This window comes from Pelecanus crispus, chromosome 1 (genome assembly GCF_030463565.1).
Source record: "Pelecanus crispus isolate bPelCri1 chromosome 1, bPelCri1.pri, whole genome shotgun sequence".
NCBI lineage: Eukaryota > Metazoa > Chordata > Aves > Pelecaniformes > Pelecanidae > Pelecanus > Pelecanus crispus.
In genome coordinates this window covers 56,091,673-56,115,392 of record NC_134643.1, presented here as the reverse complement: position 1 = coordinate 56,115,392, position 23,720 = coordinate 56,091,673, and the positions used below count along the sequence as shown (strand labels likewise).

Sequence of the window (23,720 nt, the reverse complement as noted above, 5' to 3'; positions counted from 1 at the left end):
TAGCCTGCTTTGACCAGTGATTGTGTATAAAATTCACAAATGGTGCACCCTCTCCTTAGCCAAACAACCTTTGTTTTTTTTTCTCTGAATTGTATATGTCAGAAAATGGCCCTGGTGTGTTTGATTCTCTCATGTTTTTTATTAACTACATGTGGTATGGAGTGAAACAATCCCAAGATCAAAATTACAGAATCTAGGGTATCTTGTGTTTCCTCTGTTGCGAAATTCTTAGAATGAATGATTTCTGTAGACCCTTAAGTGGAAAGTGGAAATCACTTGGCTGTTTTTAGCCCCTGAGTCATCTTTAATCAGAGACCTTTTTATTGCAGCTCTCAGGAACTCCTTGGTGCTGGAGCACTTACACAGTTGTCCCTGGGCTAGGGCTCTCTCTGCAGCAGATCTTTTTCACTGCTACAGAGAGATTAATGTCCAAGCCATGACTGGGATCTGTGTATATGATGATACTTACGTGCATGGTTAATGTCATTATACACGGGAATCTTGGTATATTTGTTACTCTTTACCAGGATAACAAAATTGATCTACACTAGCAACTCTAGATTCTTTATTGCAATTATTCTCAGCAGTCACCAGGGATCGTGGCTTCCAGAGAAGACCTAGAGAGTCAACAACCATTCTCCTAATTGCCACATACTTTCTTTCTTGGCCACCTGTATGTCCTGCCTAGCAGGGACCAGAATGACAGCAACACACTGTCCCAATAGGAGAGGGCTCTTACAGCCCTCCACTAATTTCTCACAGTATATCCTGCCTGCCTGTCCATCAGTGGGGACACTGAACTACACCTCTCCCTTTCACTCATCCACCAATTTCTGTAATCACTTCTGTGTAACGATCATCTCTGAGCTATGTATCCTTCTGTCAAATAAGGCCAGTGCATTCAGTAGTTGTTATGAGAACAAGGGAGGGAACTGATAAATGATACGGTTATGTAAACCACATTTCTGCATCCAATGAATTTGAACTTCCCACTGACGGCACGTTCCCAGGGCAGCTCTGAGGATTTTCACCAAGAATGATCCAGTCATCAGTGAATCAGAGCACTGGGAAAGGATTGCAGAAGGTCATCTGCTCCATCTGCTGTGCAAGCCAAAATCAGTAATAACCCAAGGAACCTGTTCCAGTAAGACAGGAAAGTTTTGGAATCCTACTAAATAGTATCAACTAGGCAGAGAGGCATTAAGAAGTGACACAGTCCAATGTGCTCCAACCTTACTTTGAGTAGGTTTTGCTGTGAATATGTGTATTTGTGGAAATGTGAGCATGTATGTGTGTGAGAGACGCAGAGATGCTGGTCTAGACACCAATCCCACCACGGGGACATTGTGCTAGGGCTGTAGTGTCACTGTGTTCTCATAGTCCCCACTGCAAGCACTCAAGGAAAGGACTCACACAGGATGATGCAGCATGCAATATTAAAAACAGAGTTTTATTGTATTGAGTTGTGGAAAACTAAATAAAAAATTAAATGTGGGGAGAAAAAACAAACAGGTGAAGATCCTGACTGCAGGCTAGCCTGAGGCAGTGATGCATTTGTGGTAAGAATAAACAGGAGTAAATGAACACTTGAGCAACAAAGATCCTGATTTCCTGTCAGATCTGTTATAATAAATGGGACTCAGAAATATAGAAAATTTAATTATTAGACTTTGAACTGTTGTGGCATTTTCCATCACAAACAATAAAACTCCCAGTGAATCAGGAATCCCACTAGGACTGTGACAAATAGGTACACCGTGGTGAAGAAGAGAAATGCATAGGTAGGGAAATTAAGGTCTATGTTTTCCCAGAAGTTACTTGGTGCTTGCTCACTCCTTTTTGCCTCTACAAAGTGTGTGGTACGCAGGGCTGAAGTCTCACAAGAGGCAGCCCTATGTGATTTGTCTGTAGGTCTTGCAGGAATTTTGCAAATCAAGACTGTGCTAAAGACACACGAAAAGCTTTTCTTCTAAACCAGGAAAATGAGAAGAGGGCTTTGGAAAGTGATAGTGGCCTGAGTTGTTAGGATCTTATAGGATCCCCTTTGTAAACCAGAAAGGAAGGGAAGGGCAGACCTCAGTTGTTAAATTATGGCTGCACAGGAAGCTTAATGCAGCAGCAAATGAGGTTAGACATACTGATGTTCCCAAAAGCCTAATAAAAAGGGGCTACTCCCAGAGCAGCAGAAATTGTATTTCTCCTTCACCTCTGTGGAGATAGCAGCCTAGGACATTTTGCAAAAACATGGTTTATTTCTCCAGATCCGAGAATCTTGACTTGCTCCTCAAATTCCTTGTGCATAACTTGACACATTTGGCTCTTGTGGGGACTGGCACTTGGACTGGAGCTAAAGGAACTTGCCACCAGTAGCAAAAATCTGTTCATAGCCCAGCCACCAGAGCATGGCCTACAGAACCAGATTACATTCAGATAGACTGCATGGAGGAAATGTAACATGTTGATCTCACTCCCCAGGTCAGCAGTTATACTATGGCTTGGTGGAATGCTCTCTAGTTCTTCAAGATGACTGGCCCACTGCAAGCATTTTTGGGGATCCTGTGTTCCTCTGCTTTAGGGGTTTTCTTGAGTCTTCCCCATGCCGAGAAGAAATTTTGCTCTGGATAGTAAGATGTTGTTTGTAAGGCAGTGATTGCTTTTGCTTGCCTGGGGAATCCAGAGAGGCTGTTATGAAGGAAATTGTGAGAAAAGCACACTGGGGACCTCTCCTGCCACATCTGAGGTAAATGGTTCATTAAATGGCAGTGATTGGTTTCAACTGGTGCAGCTGCAGTAGGGCTCCTTGGAGAGTCACCTACAGCCTTGCCAAGGGCCTGCATCCGGGGTGTGTGGGGGACAGACCTGGCCTTCATGCAATATCTGCATGGGCGTGCCCTTGAGGGACAGAAGTCACTGGGCAACTTGGTGGCAATAACACTTGGTCACTCTCTAAACATTGTGCTACCTCCACAAACCTTCTTCCATCCACCTAGGAACTCTCCAGCCACCAGTCTTCAAGAGGAGGCTTCATGGTGAGTGCTTCTGCACCTTCACCATGTGCAATTCAGCCTCCTTATCTGAGGGATTAAACGTGCAGGAGGGGGAGGCAATACTTGTCCCAGCAGCGGGAAACTCAGAGCAGATTTTCTGTGGGAAGCCATCTGTCAGCTGGGGAGTAGTGCTGTGTCAATTGATCGGCTCCACCTCCAGCTCAGTTCTGCAAACTACAGATCCCTGACCTTGCAGGGTGACAGTGGGAGAGTACTAGGATCTTTGGAGGCATTGAGATCCTGTAATGGAGCCTCTACTCTTTCAGACAGGGTTAGGGACACCCTGCAGCATCTTGCTGTCTCTTGCAAGAGTTAGCTATGGGAAGCCTGGGCTTGCAGGTGAAAGGGCTGTAGGAGAAAGACAAGCTTTTTCGTGTAGCCTGGGGATTGTATTTCACATAGATGATGTGCAATGTAAGGAACTTCTGCTTCGAACTCAACCTATCCCTATCCCAAACTTAAATCTGTCTCCCAGTGGCAACGTTGAACCATGTTTTGGCTGTTCCAAGGTGAAAAAGGGAGATGGAGAGAGTGAAATTTCTGCAGGAGAAAAATAGGAGCTCCTAATGTTCTGTAAAAACCTTTAATGTTCAGAGGGGTAACATATTCCTTTTTCGGTTTAGACTGTAATAAAGCAATAATGATTCTATGGGGTGTATGTGTGTAAAAATGGTAAAACCCCCTTAGACCTACCTCCTAATTTGAAAGCCTTCACTGTACCACAGTGAGGTCAACTTCCTGCTCTGTCTCATAGCCCTGTGGTTCTCTGTCAGTTCAACTCCTTCTCTTTTTCCCTTATTTTCCATCAGGTGTGGTCAAAAATAAAGAGAGGAAGGAAATTATGGTGCTCAGGCATTTTTCTTAGTTTGCTTTTTGTCCCCCAAAAGGCACTCACTGAGATTCCTGTCCAGCTCCATCAGCAGTTCTCCTGATTTATTATGAGGGACACTTTCTTCTACACTGTTGTTTGTCCTTCCTCCCTCACCCCTCTCTTTCTGAGTGCTGAGTTGGTTAGAGAATGAAGAACTTTTGGCTAGCCCAAGTACTGGGGTGATCAAGTGCCAAGAGACATCTTGGCAAGCCAAAAGCTGGACTGGCTTGCACCTCCTCATTTTGAATAGAAGTTGCCTCTTCTTGCTGCTTCTATAATAAAAATGCAAGCAGTTGCTCAAGAGCAATTATTACATGCACAGCCAAGTGGTATGTGCTGTTTGTTTTAAGGAGGGGTGCTTACATTTCTCAGTGGAGAGGAATTGTTTAGCTGGGTAATGGTGAAGCTATTTATTTGGTGTATTGATTTTTGATGTTTTGATACACTCTCATTAGTGAGGAGCTCTGAATTTTATCCCCGAGTCTTTGGGGCTGAATTCCCTTCAACACCTGGGCTGTGGACTCGTGTGGAACGAACTGTAAGTGGGCGCTTTAGCTGGAGCATCTGATCCTGTTGCACCGTGCTATCATGGCTACTAACTCCTCTGTGTGTGTATGCAGCCTTGAAATACTAGTGTATTTACCATGTCCCATCCCCTATTTGTCATTGACGAAAGCACCCGGTATTTTTCCAGACAAGACTTCAAGACACTGTGTGTCAAATGTTCCCATAATTCAATAGCCAGGTCCTTCAGATCTTAGACTCTCTGCTAGAAACTGGAAATCTGTGGTCAATTCAGAGGTTCTTATGCATAAGTATAGAAAAGCTTTTGTTGAATTTAATATAAAAATAAATACTAGTCATCAGTGTAGCTGTCTTGCCTTTTCGTGTTACAGTAAGGCTGAGTCTTTGCACTCTAGCATTCAGTTTGCTACAAGTGGCTTTCAAAGAAAGGCACAGTGCAATGAAGGGTATTGGAGATGCTTGTTCAGGCTCTCTTCAAACTCTGGCGGATGCTGTGACAATAGTTTAGTCTTTCCTCTGGCTTTCCTCATTTTCTCCATAAGCTTCAAAGATAAAAAGTATCTTTTTATTGGAAGAGTAAGTTATTTTCCTGAGCACAGTTCTGGGAGAAGGGGGTGAATTCCAGTGATAGAAAGTATGAGCTGTTTGCCACAGATTAAGAGGCTCAGTTGCTGCTCCGTTTTTTTTAATTTGTCTCCCAATTTGTTGCTGCCTTCTTTTCCTTTTTCTTTTTGTGTACATTTATTTTGCCGGTGAGCAAACAGCAGCCCTAAGAGTACTTTCACAAGTGAGTGGTGAGCTGTGTGGAGGAAGTGGACAGAGTTTAATCACCAAACCTGATAGGAGAGGCATGTGGATCTAGGAGCAAGGACTCTTTTGTATAGGATGTGACCCATAGGGAGTTCAGAAAAGAGAAACAGCTTAAGGCTGGGTGCAGGACCAGAGCTTTTTTTTTTTTTTCTGGAGTTGCTGAGCTATGGCGTATTTTGCCAATAGAGAAAATGGCTATAGGTAATCAAAACCATGACTAAAGAAGGGATGGATGGATGGATGGATGGATGGATGGATGGATGATTAAATGGCATCCCTGCTGAAAAACAGCTTTGCCTGCCAGGCTGTAGGAGAGTGAATTTGGTAGAGAGCTGTTCTAAATGTGAATATGTTGAGGTAATGTCTTGAGGCATTTGCACAATGAGTTTCCCCAGGTCTAAAACTTCTGACTATCTCCTTTTGGATCTCTGGTTTAGCTATTCCGGTGTATTGAAAGGAGGTGGGGCTGCTATCTCATTCCTAAAAGTGGTGATTGGATTTGGAGAACTTTCTTACTATAACGGGAATCTCTGCAGAGAGATGTCATTTAATTCTGCCTTTTTTTTTTGTTTGTTTGTGATCTAATCCTACTCCCATAAGTCAGTGGGAGTTTGCAGTTGATTTTAAAAGACAGAAGATCAATCCATAAGAACATATTGGCAAATGCTTTTTCCATTCCTTTCCATCATGAATTGGGCAAAAGCAGGGATTTGGATTTTACTGGATCTGTCACAAAATGAAAACCTGGTATCTTGTGAAATCCTAGGAAGAAAAAGGCTTACACTATGCCATTGGAGAGGTGAGATCTGTACAAAACTCCCTTGGAGTTTTGGAGGTTATAAAATGGTACAAATTCTGATTCTTGCAAAGATGAACTTGGTATGGTAGAAGGATATGAAAGCAATACCAAGAGAAATATTGAGCTGACATTTCTCTAAAACATGGTATAAGCAAAACCCATGATAGTTTAGAGTTTTATTTTTTTCCATTTTAGTATGTTTGATGTTGTTCTGAGACTGAGCCTTCACAGTTGTAGCACTCTGTGCTACTGCTTGCTTTCAGAATAGCTTGCATTGGAGGGTCTCAGAGCTATTTCTATGCAATGGTTTTGCCTACTCTAGTTGTACTTCAGTCTGGATACTCAAACTAGAGTGACCATCCCAAACTAAATCAGTATCAAAGCTGCTGTGTATCCTGTTTATTATACTACATATAAGGTTATGATAATCCTTCGATTAAAGCTCTTAATTTCTGCAGCCATGGAATATTTTGTATATATTCTCTTTTTCTGTCCTCACTTGTGTACCACTTGTTCCCTGTCTGTTAGAATCATGCCTAACATTTGAAACCTTTAAGTAATTTCGGCAACCTGCCTTTAAAAATGAAGCAAGGACAGCTGGTCATAAAAAGGCTTTTACTTCCTTCCCACTTGCTTCACTTAAATTTTAAATTTTTAAAAGTTAAAAATCCTTTAAGCTCTGGCCAAGTCATGAAGTGTAAGATTCTGACTGCGTGCCTCCCCCTCCATGCTCAATGGGTTGACTAGGAATGCTGTTTACTTCCTTTGACCTATTCTTGTTTTCTTTTTCTCTCTCTTCCTCTCTTTGACTTCCTAATCTAGGATGAGTCATCCATGTTCTTCCAGTTTGGTCCATCAATAGAACAGCAAGCCTCTGTCATGCTCAACATCATGGAAGAATATGACTGGTACATCTTCTCCATTGTCACTACTTACTTCCCTGGTTACCAGGACTTTGTAAACAAGATCCGCAGTACCATTGAGCACAGCTTTGTGGGTTGGGAACTGGAGGAGGTCCTCCTGTTGGACATGTCCCTGGACGATGGGGACTCAAAGATCCAGAACCAGCTCAAGAAGCTCCAAAGCCCTGTTATCCTCCTCTACTGCACAAAGGAAGAGGCCACCTACATTTTTGAGGTGGCCAACTCTGTGGGTCTGACAGGCTATGGTTACACGTGGATTGTGCCCAGCCTGGTGGCAGGGGATACAGACACAGTGCCATCCGAGTTCCCCACTGGGCTCATCTCTGTCTCATATGATGAATGGGACTACGGTCTTCCTGCCAGAGTGAGGGATGGAATAGCCATAATCACCACGGCTGCTTCTGATATGCTGTCTGAACACAGCTTCATCCCTGAGCCCAAGAGCAGCTGTTACAACACCCAGGAGAAAAGGATTTACCAGTCCAACATGCTCAACAGGTAAGGGAAGGGGCTGGGCTAACCTTACAAAAGAGGGGTCAGAGAGGACCTCTGAGACCAGAATAATTCTGCTAGCACACGTGGTGCTTCGGGGCAGTGGGCAGGGTTGGCCAGAACCTGGGCAAGGGGAGGCGTGCTGATGGTGGGACCCGTGTTGCTGTGTGTCATGAGTGCCAGTACTGTCACCCCCTTAGAAAGCCTCCATACAACACAGGGGGCAAGCCAGCATGAGGAAAAGAAACAATGAAGGCATGGTGCCAAAATTTGAGTGTGCCCCTCAATGCACAAACTTTTGCTTTTATAACAGTGCTGAACTTCTTGGAGTGTCTTTGCATGAATGGGTCTGTAACTCTCAGGTGGGTTCTTGCTGCAAGCAGTGGACGTGGTTGTATGGCAATCTAGAAGGCGCCAGGTTCCGTTCCAGGCACCAGCAGTATGTGAACGGGTGTCCTTTATAGGTGATGGTTGTGTAACCCACCTGGAATAGTTTCATGGCAGCTGTCGTCGGAGGACCAAGTGTCCTTCTGCTGTCCATTAGCCCTAAATTACAGGAGAGAAGAAAGTGCAGAGAGATGTGGAGAACTAGGGCTGCAAAAAGAGTTAGAGTCAACAATTCTTCTCAGTTCCTGCTTTATACTGGAAGCCTTTAAAGCCCTCGGGTGTCTTAAGGATCCAGTTTACCTCAAAGAGGAGGACTTGTGCTATCACCATCCTCATTGGCACCTTGTTAGCCATTGCCTTCTGGGTGTTTTGGGTCCCATTCTCTTTTGCGTGCATTATGCAGAAAGCCCAGGCACCTCCATTAGAATGGCAAGCTTTTCTAGAGGGAAAAGGGCATTTAAAAATAGGGAAAACCTATTTGAATAAACATCTTCTTCATTCAGATCATCTTCAATCATTCAGATTTTCTTAAGAAACAGTGCTAAAATGCCTGTTTAACATCATAGAGGAAGCCTGCGGTGGAACAACCTCTAGAACAGCACTCTGATTACTAGATCTTCCTTTTTGGCCCAGCTGGAGTTTTAGTGTGTCGCTAAGCAACCCAGATAATTAGACATGGGAAGAGCTGGGGAAGGTGGTATCGACAATTAGCCAGATGCCCCCTGACCTGCTCAGCAGTCATTCTCCAATGTTTTACATATAAAATCCTTGGGCAGGTTGGTCCCTTTGTGGCAGGACAAGGGGAATCCAGGCAGTAGCCATGAGGAGAGGTGGCCACACAGAGCTCAGCATCTTTGTTAATTTGTCATGATGAATCATGGAACAGTATAAATGTGATGGATTGGTTTGCGCACTATGATCCCTCACTGTCAACTGTACTAGGCAGATAGGGGGACTGGTGGACAAGAAAGCAGATTTTGCTTTGCCTGAAAGTTGGGGACTCAAAGAAAAGTCTATTTTTTGACCCATTATATTATCCATAATACTATCTGCTATTTGTTCTTTGTCTCTGTGATCCATTGGCATATTACCAGGTCTTACCTTTACTTCGTCTTCCCCATACTGGCTTTTTGCTGTCTGCAAGCCTTGGAACCACCAAAGGTGCCCAAATTTTTTATCAGTTTCCTTACTAGCTAGGTTTAGGGGTAAGGGGTGTTTGCTGCTGCTCTTTTGAGTCATCCCTGGAATGATTAAGGGGGGAAAAGATATTTAATATATACAAAGTTATCAGAAGTAGCATCAGGGCAGACTGTTGTTCTACCTTTCCAAATGAACAGGGACTTTTGGGGGGAGCTGTATTGTGTTTTTTCAGCAGTTATCTAGAAAACAAAGCATTGTCCCCTGCTATGTGATGCAGTGCTCTGCAGAGACCTTCTGCTAATTAGTTCTGTTGACACTGTATTAGCCTGTGCATAACATCATACCCATATAGCTATGCTGCTTCAAGGACCCAACGTAATCTCTCTGCATAGCACTTCTTTGCATTGTATAGAAGTCACCAGCTCAGAGATTCTTGAGTTTCTAGTTATGATAGTACTGTTGTGCAGTGTAGATATGCCCTGAAGCCTGGGCACCCCACATGAAAGCAGTTCTTGCCCCTTTTGAAGATAGTAGCTTTTTTTCTCACCTTCATGGCCCAAATTATACTGTTCCTTCTCCCCTGTCTGCTTTGGGTACAACATTCACAGGAATGACTGCAGATACCTGTAGATATACCCAGCTTGGTTTGGGTACGGACATCAGTCTTGCTGAGAAGCAGAGTCAATTAGTCCATGCCAAGCTCTGTTCTGCCACTGCCTAGATTGCTGCAGGCACCTGAGCTAGCTCAGAAATAATTACACTGTGTTGCAGTTGCTTCTGGGACCACAGTGCAAGTATCCGTTTTACCTCGCACAGTGCTGGCCTGTGCTCTGCCAGTCTGGGGTTCTGACCCTCCCACATGCTTTCGCCCTGTCTGTACTTCTGAGTCAGGTGGCTAGAAAGTGTGACTACAGTGAGTTGGGTTCTTGGTTTTCTGTTTAAGTGAAAATATTTTCGGGCACCTTTTGATGTATAAAAGCTAGTAGTGTCTGAAATAAGCCATTGCTTTTACAAATCCAAAGGTTCAATAGAAATGTGATAGCTTCAAGCTCAGCCTCACAGCCTGGAGTCTGGGCAGGAGGAAAGGTAGAGGAGAGGGAGAAGAAGTGGAAAGAAGCAGACATGAAGATATGAGTTCACCTCACTGAACCAAAACCCACAGAGATTAATGGCTGTAATCTGTGTTCATACCGTCAAGTCCTGTTGAACTTGCTGGAATTTACTATGTGCTAAGCTTTAAACATCTCTTGATATACTTTGTCTATCTGAGGTCTTTAAATCTCTCCTGAAATACTTTGTCTATCCGGGGTATTACAGATTCTGCAGACCTGGTGGCTTCACACCTTCCCTAACCCCTTCCACCTACTAAGATCCCACAGCACTTGTGTGTTGTGCACAGGGGCAGCAGCAATACCTGCATGTCTGGGACAAGGTCTGGCTTTCTTTGGACTGGACTGAAGCTTCTGGAAAACTAATTTTAGTCCTGCCCTGGACCCGGCAATACTATATTCAGCCATCTGCAACTTACAGTTCCCCCTCCACATGCCTACACAGAATAGAGAAATGTATGTACGTGGGCTTGATGTCTGGGGACACTGCAAAGTGTATGTGACCTCAGATAAACATCACCATGTAGCTGGTGTTTCAGAAACTCTTGAAGCTAATCCAAAGTGGTCCAATTTGCTTCAAATCCATAGCTGGGAGGCAGTGCGATAAAGGAATTTTCCCATTTTATTCTTCGGAGAGTGACACATCCAACTAAAAAAAATGTGTAATTTAGTTCAGCTGGGGCACATTATACACTAAGACTGTGAATTAGTCATTTCCCAAGATCTGCCTTTGAACTCTGACCGTTTCTTACTTTTTTTTTTTTCTTTCTGAAAGTGCAGTAGTTCTGAATGCAGCTAAAATCAAATGGTCTTGCTCAATGTGGTCTCAGTTGGTGGTTGATCTGGGTGTATAATGGAATAAGGAGGAAATGAACTGAATGTTGCTCAGATTTAGAAAGAAAGCTCAGTTTCTCCATGTCCTTCCCCCTTCTTACGTTGACACTCTTGTTCGTTTTTGCAAGTGCTTGTGCAAACAAAGTTTTGTTTGAAGTATGGCTGCAAGCACAAAAAGAAACAAGATGGACTGTTATCTAAATGCCATTTCTTGCCAATGTAGGTGTTTGGTCTGCATCTTCTTGTATTAATAATGGTCTCATAGCAACTGTTTCTTGTCTGTCTTGAAACTCATTCTCCTTTGTGTTAGGCTGGAACTGCAGAAGTATGATCACGACCATTGAACATTGCAGATTTTGTCCTAGAAATGAGCCCTCTGCTGAGATAACTCCACTAACTAGTAGGGAAATGATACATTAAGAAAGGTTTGTTCTAGAAGAATTGTAAGTTTTCTTTTTGAATGATTCTTGAGGAAGTTTTCCTCTAGTGAGGGATTTATCTCAATTTGTGCTGATAATAGGCTTAGGTGATCATTTGGAGTCCAAATATCCAAATGCTGTTTTCCAGTTCAATTAGGGTCTTTAATTCTTTGTTTTGTTTGTAATAATTACCTGTTCATTTATTCCTTCATTGTCCCAGAAAGAAATCTGGTTGGAATATTCCAGTCTACCAACTTTATAATTATCTCATTGGCTGGTCTTCTCCTGGGCATCCAGCAAACCACTGTGCTCTCTGCTCCCTTCTACTGAATGAGAAGATTACAGAGTTTGGGAAGGGGTTTCTAATAGGGTTTTCCTCTGGAGAGACGCTCAGATGTGGAGTTCTTCCCTCTTGGCCCCTCCAAGGAGAGTTGCTAACCTTCTAGGCATTCTGCAAATCTCATCTATTCTCCCTTCACCATGGCTGCTGTAGAGTGAGTGGGCAGAGGTGGATGTGTTTATAGGCAGCCTTCTGCTTATTTTGTTATTTTAATTGATGGGACAGATTTCCTTGAGCTCAGGATTGGTGCTTCTTTCTTGGTGCTTACATTTTAGAAATGGAAAGGAATAACTAAATGACAGAAGCATTCTTGGGAGTGGAATTCAGGGATGAGTCATGAGAAAAGAATATGATTTCTGGCACATATTTGAGGAATAGAAGCTCAACCGTTTTGTATGGATATTCACAGTCGTTGGGCTACATAAGCTGTGTTTTTATTATAGCCTTCAGTGAGACCTGGGTTCTTCCCACTGGTTGTCGTGACTGCTTGTGAATGCTGGGCCATAACTACTAGTTTGTTGTTATAGGGTTACTAATGAGTTCTCCACTGATTGGCTTTAATAGTCTCTCATTTAACACCAGGCTGCACACACCAGATTTCATTTTAATAAAAAGTGCAGCGAAGCATTTGCTTTGGAATGAAAATACAAATGTGGAATTATACTGCCTTTGCAAAGAAATACATTAAGAGGGGAACAAAAGTAGGTTCAATTCTGCACCTCAGATTCCTCACATATGAAAACAGCTGGCAAGCTAGCTCTCTGCATTGTTTGGACATGATACTTCCAATTTGGGGGAGATACTGACTTTACTCTGGAGCTTTCCATGCCAATCAGTTAAGAAATGCAAAAGAGCCCTTGGTGAATGGTTGGAAACTATTTTCCCTGGAATACCCAGGGCAAGCACTGTTCTCACATGGCCACATTCCCCAGTGGAAACCAGGAATTGCTGGGGCTTAGACAGCTGAACAGTGAGTCAGTGAGCGGAGAAAGTATGTGCAATAGGATTGTACAAATATATTGCTTCCCTGGATACTCAAGACCATATGGGCTATACGTATCTCTGGAAAGGTGCAGCACCCCTTCAGGGTGTTGTGCCACCCTGATACCTGGGAGCAGCACCGTGCCCATAGTATCCTGGACCTGCTTTCCCCAGGTCAGTGCCAAGGACAGTGCCCAGGCAACACCTTCCCTTGCTTCCCAGACCTCTCCCAACCCACCCTCCTGTCCTCTCCTCTCCAGTCACAGCAGCTATCATCTGCCATGTCGAACACAGAGATTATCATATGTCATTTGCAGGTACTGCCATGTAGCCATTCTGTTGTCTCCCAGCTGAGTGAGCCACACACCTTCACACATCACAGCAAGGGAGTTGAGAGCAGGAATGGAGAAAGAACCATTTGTGTTGCCCTTTCTCCATTCATAGCACTGTAGAGTTAACCTTGTGCTAAGAGACAGGAGCTAGCTTTGGTGGGGCTGCATCTACCTGCTTGGCAGCTGGCTGGGAAGCCTTGCTCCAGCCCTTAAACCCAGCGCTGCTCCAGCGGTGGGAGGCACAGTGCTGGGACTTACTTCTTAACTCAGGAGAGGAGGGGAGAGGAGGTATAAATGGCATGTTCCCATGGATGCAGAAATTGCCCTTTTCAGAAACATGGAGGGTGAGGGAGCATATGTAACTTTTGACCTTTTGGAGCCTTGAAGCCGGTATCTTGTTAGCAGCTCGTTATGTTCCTGCTGGTTGGTGTGTCCGGCTGCCGTCAGTCAGGCTGGTGCTAGCTGGCAGCACGTGGCATGAACAGTGCTGACAGATTAGAGATCCCTGCTGCTGAAATCTGCTTGATCCTGTCACCACTCCAGCAGCAGCTGGAGGCCGGGGCTGGCCCGCGCCTCCCGCCTCTGTTGGGGTCTCTCTGCCTCCCAGCGTCCCTTGTTACACATCACCTCACCCTGCTGCTTGCATAGTGCCATCGCTTTCTTTTTTTTCCCTCCCCACCTTGCATTTCCTGTAGCATTTCATTTGCCCTGCACGCCTGGCTCCCTGTTGTGGTCGTTTAGTGTTGGTGAAAGGCGCTGGGTTCGTTACCCTGGGGTCCTTACCCTGGGGCTGCTGGTTAGTCACACCGCCTGCCCAGGAGGTAAGCAGTGGGTGGGGGGAGCTTTTATCCATGTGCCACCACATCTCAGGGGCAGCGTTGGCTTCCTCCACTCCCTTTTTTCTGTCCCCTGAAGGGGTATGCTGAGAGCAGCTTTGTAATGTGCTCTTGACCAAAACCTCCCACAGATGGGTGGGCTGCTAAGGGTGCCTGATGCAGAAAGGCACAGTCTGTGCCTGGCTGTCCTACTTGCTTTGCCCAGCCCTTAAGCAGTGCTGCTTTGGCAGTGGGAGGCGCGGTTGTCTTGCAGGGGAAGGTCTAACATCAAACCAACTTGGCACTCTGGTAGGATACTGCAGACCCCTGGCTTCTCAAAGGGAGTGTATGATGGGGAGACAACAAAAATGTTTGTTCCTCAGCAGGCATCACAGGACGCCTTGGTCCTCCAGAGCAGGGCTTTGTCTGAGGGAGAGAGGAGGCACTTGTTCTGTGTGGACAGCTGGATTTTTCATCCTCTTTGCAATTAAAATAGGATGGGAGGGTTCAAGTGAAGTGATGGGTTTTTGGCAAGGGTTATCTTTTCATTAGAGGACAGACCCTTTCATAAAGGCCTCCAAAATCCACCAGCTGGGAATGAATTTTGGTATGCGCCATCAGTTTCCAGATGGGAAAATGTCCATGTTCTGCTTCCAGCCCTCTGAGACATCTCCTGCTCTGCAGCCAAGTCCAATTAGTGCTAATACCGTGGCAACTTCGCTTGCTGGTGACAATATGCTTTAACTTGTGCATTCAGGCTCTCTCCGCTCTTCATGAAAAGCGAATCAAAATCCTTCCTCTGTGGTGGAGCTGAAGGAAGCAGTGCAAAATGCAAACCCAGCTCTGGCTGTGGTTTAGCGTCAGCTACAGCGGCATCTTCCCCCATCACAAAATGCAGTTGGGGTCCTCTGGGTTTTAAAGTGCCCCAGGGAATTTGAAAACCTGCTTTAGCAGATCAGCGGAGGGAAGGTGAGAAATAGCTCCTTTCCTTCAGGGACTGGCTTGATGGGGCTGTGGATGTTTTCTGACTTGCACACCTGCAAATTGATGGTTAGCCATACGCAGTTTCATCACTAGAGCCTCTAAGGAACATGTGCATTTTTTTTCTTTCTGGTAGAAACGTGTTTGGTTTGGGTTTTTTTTTTTTTTCCTCCTCTCAGACTTAATGTTCTTACTATCTTTCAAGTTTTTAAAAATAGGAACTGCTGCGTTGCTATGGCTCCCTGTGCAACTCTGGAGCAGCTTTCTCCTCTCTTCTCTTTGATGCAATTTGGGTTTGCGGTAGGGTTGTACAACACACCAGCCCAGCTCGCCGCCTAGTGGCTCCCTCCTCGGGGTTGGGGCAGGGACGGGACACCGCGACAGCATTCACAGTGGACAGAAATTCACGAATAAAAGGGGAAAAAAAAAAAAATCAGATGGCCTTTCTTGGCAGAGAGTGGAGGCATTAACCCTGGCACGTCCGGGATGAGATTTATTTGTTCCATTCTGCAGTCTTAATGCCATTCCTGTGGTTTAACTTTCGATGGGATATTCTTTTCCCCTTTCTGTCCTACACCCTTGTGCGACAGAGCTGAGCCCTGTCAAACAGCTGGTCTGTTCCCCTCCAGAGGCACCTGCCATTCAGTGGTCTTTGCCATATATGCTTCATCTAAGAAATTGTGCATGTTTCAAGCTAAGCTCGCAGTTAAGTGCTTTGTTGAATCAAGGCTTAGAGCACTCCTGACTAGATACTGCTCATGAAATTCCTCTCAAAACCATTGCTTTAAGGGTGTACTCAATTCTTGCATCCAAATTTTGGGAAAATGTGTATCTGCATATCTGTGGGGCAGCTGAATACTTACCTTGAAGGCACTAAACTGAACTGCGACTTTGAACACCTGTTACCTGTGCAGAATCCAGACCTCCCTCTGCAGCTCACAGACCTCACCACTGGCCTGTTTTCAAGTAGCTATAATTTTTAAAGTAAGTTTTGTTTCATGTTGCAAATTTTATTTTCATTCTCAGTCCAAAGGTGAACATTTTGGAAAAATCTGAGCAAAAACCCCTGTTTATCCAATTTTGAGTTATGAGAGTGTGAAATGAATGCATTCGTTCTGCTTTGAAATAATTATCCAGCCGTGAGGTTTCTGTTGGTGTGGACAAATAACTCAAAGCTAGCTTCACTTTAAACTTCAAAATCAGTTTGCAGTGTTAGACAAGGGATTCGTGCTTTGTTAAGGTTAGAAAATTTGATTTTGAATTAAATATGAACATTTGAAGGTGGTGTATGTTACCTTAGTGTAATTTTTTTTGTATTGTACATTCACTGGGCACTATATTTCTTGAAATATTTGAATGAAAGATAATCTAGAAATGTGGTATTTAAAATGCTTAAATGTGAGTGAAACAGTAACAAAGAAAATAGAAATGGCAGAGACCTGTCAGCTTGTCTAGTCCACTACCTGCTCTATCATTCCTGCAGCGTATTCGCTCCTGATTTAAGTAATAAAAATGTCCCTACTCAAGCCTGCAAGCACCTTAATATAAGATGAATATTAAAATCTAACCATAGTGCCCTTGAAATGATCAATCAGACTGAATGCTGCCAGCTGTCTTCCTACAAAGAAAGCTCTTTTCCACCCCTGTGGAGAGATTTCTGAGCTTGCTATATCACACTGAACAGGTCTCCACACCTGTCTTGATTGAGTAAAGACTGTAAGGTGATTAGAGTTCCCCTCTGCAGTAATGCACCATGAGAAATGCTTGAAAAACAGATTTTATGAACTTAAGGTTGGTCTTTGTTGAGGGTCTGGCAAAACAGCAGGTAATTGGATGAACAGGTCACCCACTGATGGTGTGGCCAGGGAGGAAGAGAACTACCACACTGGACTGAAAACCTGTGAATTTCTGTGGCTTGACAGTGGTTAAAAATGCACAAATGCTGACTTGATGCTGACTTTTTTTCTGGTTTTTGAAGCTGTATTAAAACGAGATGGAAATGAGTTTTCAGTGTCTTGCCCAGCGTTCTTCCCTGTATTATTAGTGTCACAAATGAAATCATTTTTCAGCAAGATGGCTACCTCCAGTAGCAGTGTCAGCATCTTACATTTATTTATGACAGGCTGTAGTATCTTTTATCTGCAATTCCAAAGCACTTTACAAAGTAGAAAGGGATGGCTTAATTCACCGCTAAAATTCAGCCATCTCTGGGGTGAAATAGAGCAACTGTTTAACCGCACATAGTATGAAGCAGAGATGAATATGGTACCTCACTGAAGCTGCACGAGGAATTTCAGCTGGCAGAATGAAATTGCTAGAGGTGGATTTTCGCCAAGACATTGGGCTATTTAATAAGCGCAAGAGATTAGCAGCAGTGCCACACATGCCTCTTGTGTGCCTGTGTGAAGCAGGCAGCCAGCAGTTCCAGAAGTGGTTTCAGGAAGGAGGTTGGCAGCTTTTCCAGCGTGCAGACTTCACCAGCAGATGATATCTGCTTTCAGAGACCTCCTTCATCACAAGACCATGACATGTTTTGGGCAGATGTACCTTGATTCTACACTGATTATCTGCTTATTTCCCCTGGAAACTGAGCCCTGGGCAGAGGGAGGCATCCAACAAGGCTGCTGTGTACCTGCCGCTGCGTATAGACAAGTGATAACCAGAACTGGATGGGGAGCAAAAGGGTCGACTGCAATGAAGCTCTGTGAGCTTGCAGCCACACAGGTAATAGATGCCATAAATAAAAGATGGTTCCCCCAAAATAATGTTTTTTGTCACTTTGTTCCCCTTTAAAATAATGCGTCGCTGACTGATTAAGCCCTGTGAATGACATGAGGTACCTCAAACACAGACTGCTGCAAGAAATGCTTTCCACCCTCTTCTCAAAGATGCTGATGCTGCCCTTCTGCATCTGAGTGGTGACATGTGGCATGGTGAGAGCTTAGAAAAGCTGGTGCTTAAGCCATGATGAAATGGTCTCCAGCATCACCAAAGGACTGTAAAGACTTTGAGGTGCAAAGTACAGACGCTTACAGCCTCTGAATAAATCTGAACATCTAGCTACTGCTCTTCACCATGCGTAGTATGTATTTGTGTCACATAGCTGTTCTGGGAGGGACTGTGGGATGCTGGGCTTTCCAGCATTTGACTTGCCCAGATCCAGGAGGTTCAGCAAGACCAATCTTTCAAGGTTCTGCATGTTCTCATGCCAATGCTGCCCTCGTCTCAGTTTCCTTTTCCTTCTCTTCCCTTGCAGGCATGTGGTTGAGATACTGGGGGAGCTCTACTTGCAGATCTATTTTGGTTTTAATGTAGCTGTGAGGAGGAGGAAGTCTTGCTTTTTGCCAATGTGAGACTACTGGTCAGATGAAACAGGTACCTTGGAGATGGTGCCAAGTCACAGTTTCTCTGGTGGCAGTGGAAAGATGTTAGTTCTGGGAAAGACCCCAGTTTGACTGGCTAGGGTGAGAAGTTTACTTAATTTACTGATTTGTATTTTTTTTCTCCAACCAATTTTTCATGGAAAGCTCAAGTTTGAATTGATGAAGGCACAAGCTTAGCAATGCTGTGAAATTGATTTGGGATAGTTTATTATAGTTCCATGAAATTGCTTAACAAGAAAGTTTGGCAGAGTGAGGGAGCTGAATGAGAAGAGCATAGCACTCCCAACAGTGGGTGGCACTGGAAGTACCATGTAAGCCAGTATGGAGGGTTTGTAGTCATTCAGGGATAGGATTAGCCACAGGGGAGTGGAGAGCTGCTCAGGTGAGAGGCATCCTCACCTTCCACTGGGGATCAGGCTGGTTTGCGCTGTTGCTGGTTGCCTCCCTTTTTGCTACCCACTTCTGGATCCTCACAAAACCTGGAGAAGGGATCCTGTGTCTCGGTGCTCAGCTGCAGCAGCTCTGAAATCCTCATTGCAGCCATCAGTTGGCAGCGTGGAAGCAGGTCCCTGGAGAAAGGCACTTGACAGAAAGGCAGAGAAGGAGCATGGGGATGTGGTGCAGAAGGAGGAGCACTTGGGGAAATAAAGCACCACTGGGCTTGGTTTTATGGTACTCGCTGTGAAAGGCATGCAGGCTACTGCTGCGCTCGGCACACAGCCGGTTACCCAAGTGGGAGGGCTGTGGGTGGCACTGACCTTTATTCCTCCGTGTGGTTTGTAGCTTACCTTTTCAGTTGCCACAGGTCAGAGCAGCAGCACTGAAAGCTGGAGAGCAGCACTGATGATGTGACCTTGGCTGTGGCCATTTTGCTGAAGCCAGGCAGTGGGGACTCCTACGCCAATGAATTCCCATAGCGCTCTGTTGTCACCTGAGAAGTTAAGGGAAAGCAGCCATATAAATTTGTCATATTTGTGACAGAGGCTCATGCTGGAAGTTCTTTTTAAGCCTCAGAAAAGAAAGCTGTGTGGTAGCACCTGGGGTCTCATTTGGAGATGGCTGAGTGAGAAATGGTCCTCAGTCCTCCTCTTCTCACCATTATAGAAGAAAGGAGATGTGGGGTTGATCAAGGAGACAAACACTGTTGTGCCTGTTGCTATTTACTTAATCGTTATGCCTGCTGCAGAAGACCACAAGCCCTCAGCATTCGGGGGTTGAGGGTGCTCTCAGTATAGCAGTGCTCTGGTGATGTGCCAAGGAGCCAGTCTGGTACCATCAGGAAGCTGTGGAACAAGTTCTTCTGAGGTGGCACGTGCTGGTGGGACTGTGAAAGATGGCGGTAAACTGAGGGAGGTCTGTTTTACAGGAATGGCTCTCTGGTAACAGCTCACACTTTTACTGATGTAGACCTATGCCAAAAAGGTTGTTTTCCTAGTCAACTCCTTACGTCTCTTGGTTTTGTAATGTTTGCTGTGTATTTCACCATGCTGTTTCTTTATGTTCCTTCTTCAGGCCAGGAATCGTTTTTTTGCCCTCTTGTCTTGTTAGCAGGCATAGGAGTGGTAGGCTTGTTCTGGCCAGTGCAAGAGCAAATTTAGAATATATTCTTCTGCAGTATTCAGAATATGTTCTTCTGCAGTGCATCTAACCAAGGATGTAAATGGTGGGTAGTCAAATAGAGGAACAGATGATTGAACAAGTATTTAGATGTTTGAACTAACAATTTTTTCACTTCCTCCTCAACCCACTGATCCTAATGGGTTTCCCACTGTTTGCCTGAGAGAGCACTGAGAGGGGTTGGGAGTGGGACTCTTGTGAGCTTGCCAGATCAACAGTAGTCTTTACTAATTGACATTTTCTCCTCTTTTGACATAATTTTGGGGCAGGCTTGCAGGAGTACATTGTGGAAGGAGAGAACAGGAGGGTTGCAGGGGAGGCAATAACCCATAGGCAAAGCCCTAAGATTGCACTGACGTATCCATGCCTCTGTGCTCATGGTGATTTGCAAACAGCCAGGGACGAACCCACTGCTCTTGTTACCAGTCATGTCCCCTTTGTGTGTCTCTGTGTCCTTCCCTTGCTCCCATTCTCTGTCTTTCTCATCCTTCCCTCAACAGGTGATTCTTTTCTACAGAAACATTAAGTCTTGGTTTAAAACAGAAGAACCACCCCATTTTCCCCACCCCCTTTCTTTCCTCTCTTTCATCTTTTCTTCCCATGGAAGTGTTTGAAGTAGCACAAGTTCCTGAGAAAGGCATTTTTTTCTCCCTTTGTGCTTTGGCTCTGTGTCCTTTCTTCATTATATCTTCCCTTTGTTATTTTGTTCTGCCTGCCTCCTCTCTCTGCTTTCTCCCCATCTCTCAACCCTTCTTCGAGACTCTTTTCTTCATTAATATGTTAATTTCTAGCCCAGGAATACTTTTTGCGGCTCACTGTTCACCAGGGAGAGCCAGGAGAGAGGGAGGAAGGGAGAGAGGGAATAAGAAAAAGGAGGAGGATAGCAATTTACAACAGGACAGGACAAGGGATGTCAGTGAAGGAGGAATCTTGCACTGACTGGTGTCATGATGCCAGGGAGAAGAGGATTATCCACATTTTGGACTGGGTTGGTCTTTTTGTATTGTTTTGATCTTTTCAACTTCTGAAACATATTCTTAGTAGGGAAAAAAAGTTCAAAATTAAAAAAGCCCTAAACTCTTTTTAAAGTAGTTCCTTTCTGGCAATTTCCAAATTATTTTTCCCTGTGCATAGAATTTTTTAAACACCAACCCCTACTCCCACCCTAATAACTGTATTATGCCTTTGTTTCATTTGATTAAAATGTGTGGCCTGCGTAGCCTTTACATAAGGCTTTGGGCACATTTTGCAGAATGAACAAAATCATACCAGAAGTTCTCTGAAGGGAGTTTTATCCCAGCAGAAGTTTCCAGAATTTTTGTCTTCTTCATGTGAGAAGTATGGGATGGTTCAGCTTCTGTTCAGGTAAAGAGATATGGATAAAGCCTACAAGACCACAGAAGCAGGATAGCAGTGAAAATGTTAGGGAATTTGGCGCTAGAAGGAGCCTGAGAACTGCAAGTGGAGACAGGTGTGATGAGTCAAGGATTTTCTTTCTGCCTCCCACCAGTACAGTTACTGGGTAGAGGGTCACAAGGAGCAAGTGAGGGAGGCAGGGACCTCTGCAGTGTGGACCAGATCTGGGAAGGATGCAGAAAGGCAATGCTCACAGTATTGCAATTCTGCCCTGAAATTAGTAAACCTCTAACTATTGTATTTGCTGCTTTATATCTAACGTAGCGAGACCTCTGTCTGTGCTTGGAGTTCTACGATCTCACGATTTGCCCAAGCAAATAATTAACAATGCAGCAATGAAAATCAGCGCAGGGAGCTGGCTGGGTGGGTGGCTGGAGGTGAGAAAGCAGGTCTGAGGAAGGGCATGTGGTAAAGGAGGGAGACAGGAAAAGACAGGCTCTAATACAGTGCTGCAAAACGGGTATAAGCTGGAAGCAAAATAACCAGGGAGGAAAACTCAGGGGGACTGCTGCAACGTTCTGTGAAGTCCAAGGCCCCTGAGCTAAGAGCCTTTCCTATATTACGTACACACAACTGTGTCAGATGAATATTATTTAGGTTGCAAAGGCAAGCATTTCAGATGGAAGAAAATGCCAGAATTAAGGCTGTAATCTTAATTTGGCATGCTTGTGTCTATGCATTATAGAGAACTGTTTTCAAGACTGCATACTATCTTTCAACACAGGACCCCTGCATTCTTCCATATGCAGGATGGGTGACATTTCCTGACTGAGCAGTGATTTGGTATTTTGTTTTCTTTGCCCTGTTTAATGCATAGCCTTAAGCTTTGTATTGTGCCTGCTTTCACAGGCTGCTGAGAATAGAGGATTCTTCTTCTCCAGGTGTTATCTGTGGCACAACTTAGGGCAGTATCTCAGTACATCCTGAAGTTCATGCATTTTCACCCTACTCCTGTGAGATGAGAGGACACAAGCTGCTTTATGTAAATCCATTGTATAGGCGGAGAACTGAGGTGCAGCAAGATTAAGGTCAAAAATGTCTATTAATTTTTCATGGCCCACCTGAGACACCTAGAATCTCATTATTCAAAGTCCTGATCATTACAGAATGCTTTCTGTGTTCAAAGCAAATTTCTCTTTGACTTCAACTCAGCAATTCCTCGAATTGCCCCCTGCCAAATCTTAACTAGGACTGAACACCATTTTTCATTGATTTTTTTTTTTTTAATGCAAAAATGGAGACTTGGTGACATGCAAGTTATATGGGTTGTTTGTTTTTATCCTGTTTAATTGTTTGTTTTGCAGAAATCATCTTGAACCCAGGAGAAAAACAAAACAGTCTCCAAACTGTTTCCCTTTTTAAATTTTATTTTGATTTATTTCTTTCGATATATTTTAGATGAAACATTTAATTTCTTATTCAAATTAGTTTATCATTTCAATGCATCTCTTCCTTTTATTCAAAAAAGGATGTTTAAAAATGTTCAGATTCAAAAGAGCGTGGGCTGAACTATATGTTTTGTTTCAACAAAGTCAGAATTTTATACTTACTGATTTGCCAGAATTGGGGTCTCAGTACAGTACTTATTTTTGTTTGGAATTACTACCGCACCAAAAAGGGATCTGGAGGGTTTGTCCAGCTTTTGTCATGCATCCAGAAAATGAGGTGCATGGATTTCGTGGCTGCTTGCAAAGAATCTGGTTTAAGGCATCACCATGACCCTTGTGCAGAGGTAGGGATGAATCCAGCCTTGCAGTACAACTTTCTGTTGGCTTGGCCATATGATTGTCTTCTTTATCCCAGCCATTCTCTGCCTCTCCCTTCATTACTGCCCACTTTCCAAACAGCTAAGTTTGATTCCCAGTTCAATCCATCTGGTGCATTGAATGAGACGGGGTCCTGCAAGAAAAACTGTTGTTGATTATGTCATTCAGGACTGATTCATAGTGGTTATGCAAAAAGGGCTGCAGTCAGCTTCTTGAACAACTGTAATGCTGATGTTCCCCATTTTGCAGTGCTTGACTTTGTATAATGAATAAGCCCAGTCTTTGGCAAAGTCCATTGTTTAGAGGCCACAGACTTTTCAGCTTTTCTTTCCGTCACTGATCTCTTTTGTCTTGTCTCCTCCACCTTGCCTTGTCTCCTCTGCCCTTCTGGGCTCCTTGTCCCAGTCTGGTTCTTACCTAGCAAAGCTAGGATCTGCCTCACAGATGTCTCATCTAAGCTCTAGACCGTGGATCTAGAAAAATGCAACTTCCACTTCTGGACTCTGTGTCCCTTGTTTACATCCATTTCCACTTATCTCACGTTCTGGCTCCTTGTCCCATCTGTTTTCCCCTCAGCCCCAGCAAGTCCCAGTCTCTTTGCCCAAATGGTCCAGGTGTCCCACCTCCCAGTTTTCTTCTTCCATGCAGCATTTCAGCCCCATACTTCTCCCAGTGTCCCAAGTCAATGTATCCTCATCACCTTCCTGGCTCTTTCCCACTACTTTGGAATCAG

The 23,720-nt window shown here is 44.3% G+C and overlaps 1 protein-coding gene across 1 annotated transcript in view; it reads left to right on the top strand.

Annotated features, from left to right (window-relative positions):
* GRIN2B (glutamate ionotropic receptor NMDA type subunit 2B) overlaps positions 1-23,720 on the top strand; it is a 172,225-nt gene that overhangs the window by 46,450 nt on the left and 102,055 nt on the right. Inside the window, exon 2 of the mRNA XM_075713149.1 lies at positions 6,875-7,473. Coding sequence (XP_075569264.1) covers positions 6,875-7,473 — 599 coding nt within the window. The remainder of the gene's footprint in view (positions 1-6,874; positions 7,474-23,720) is intronic.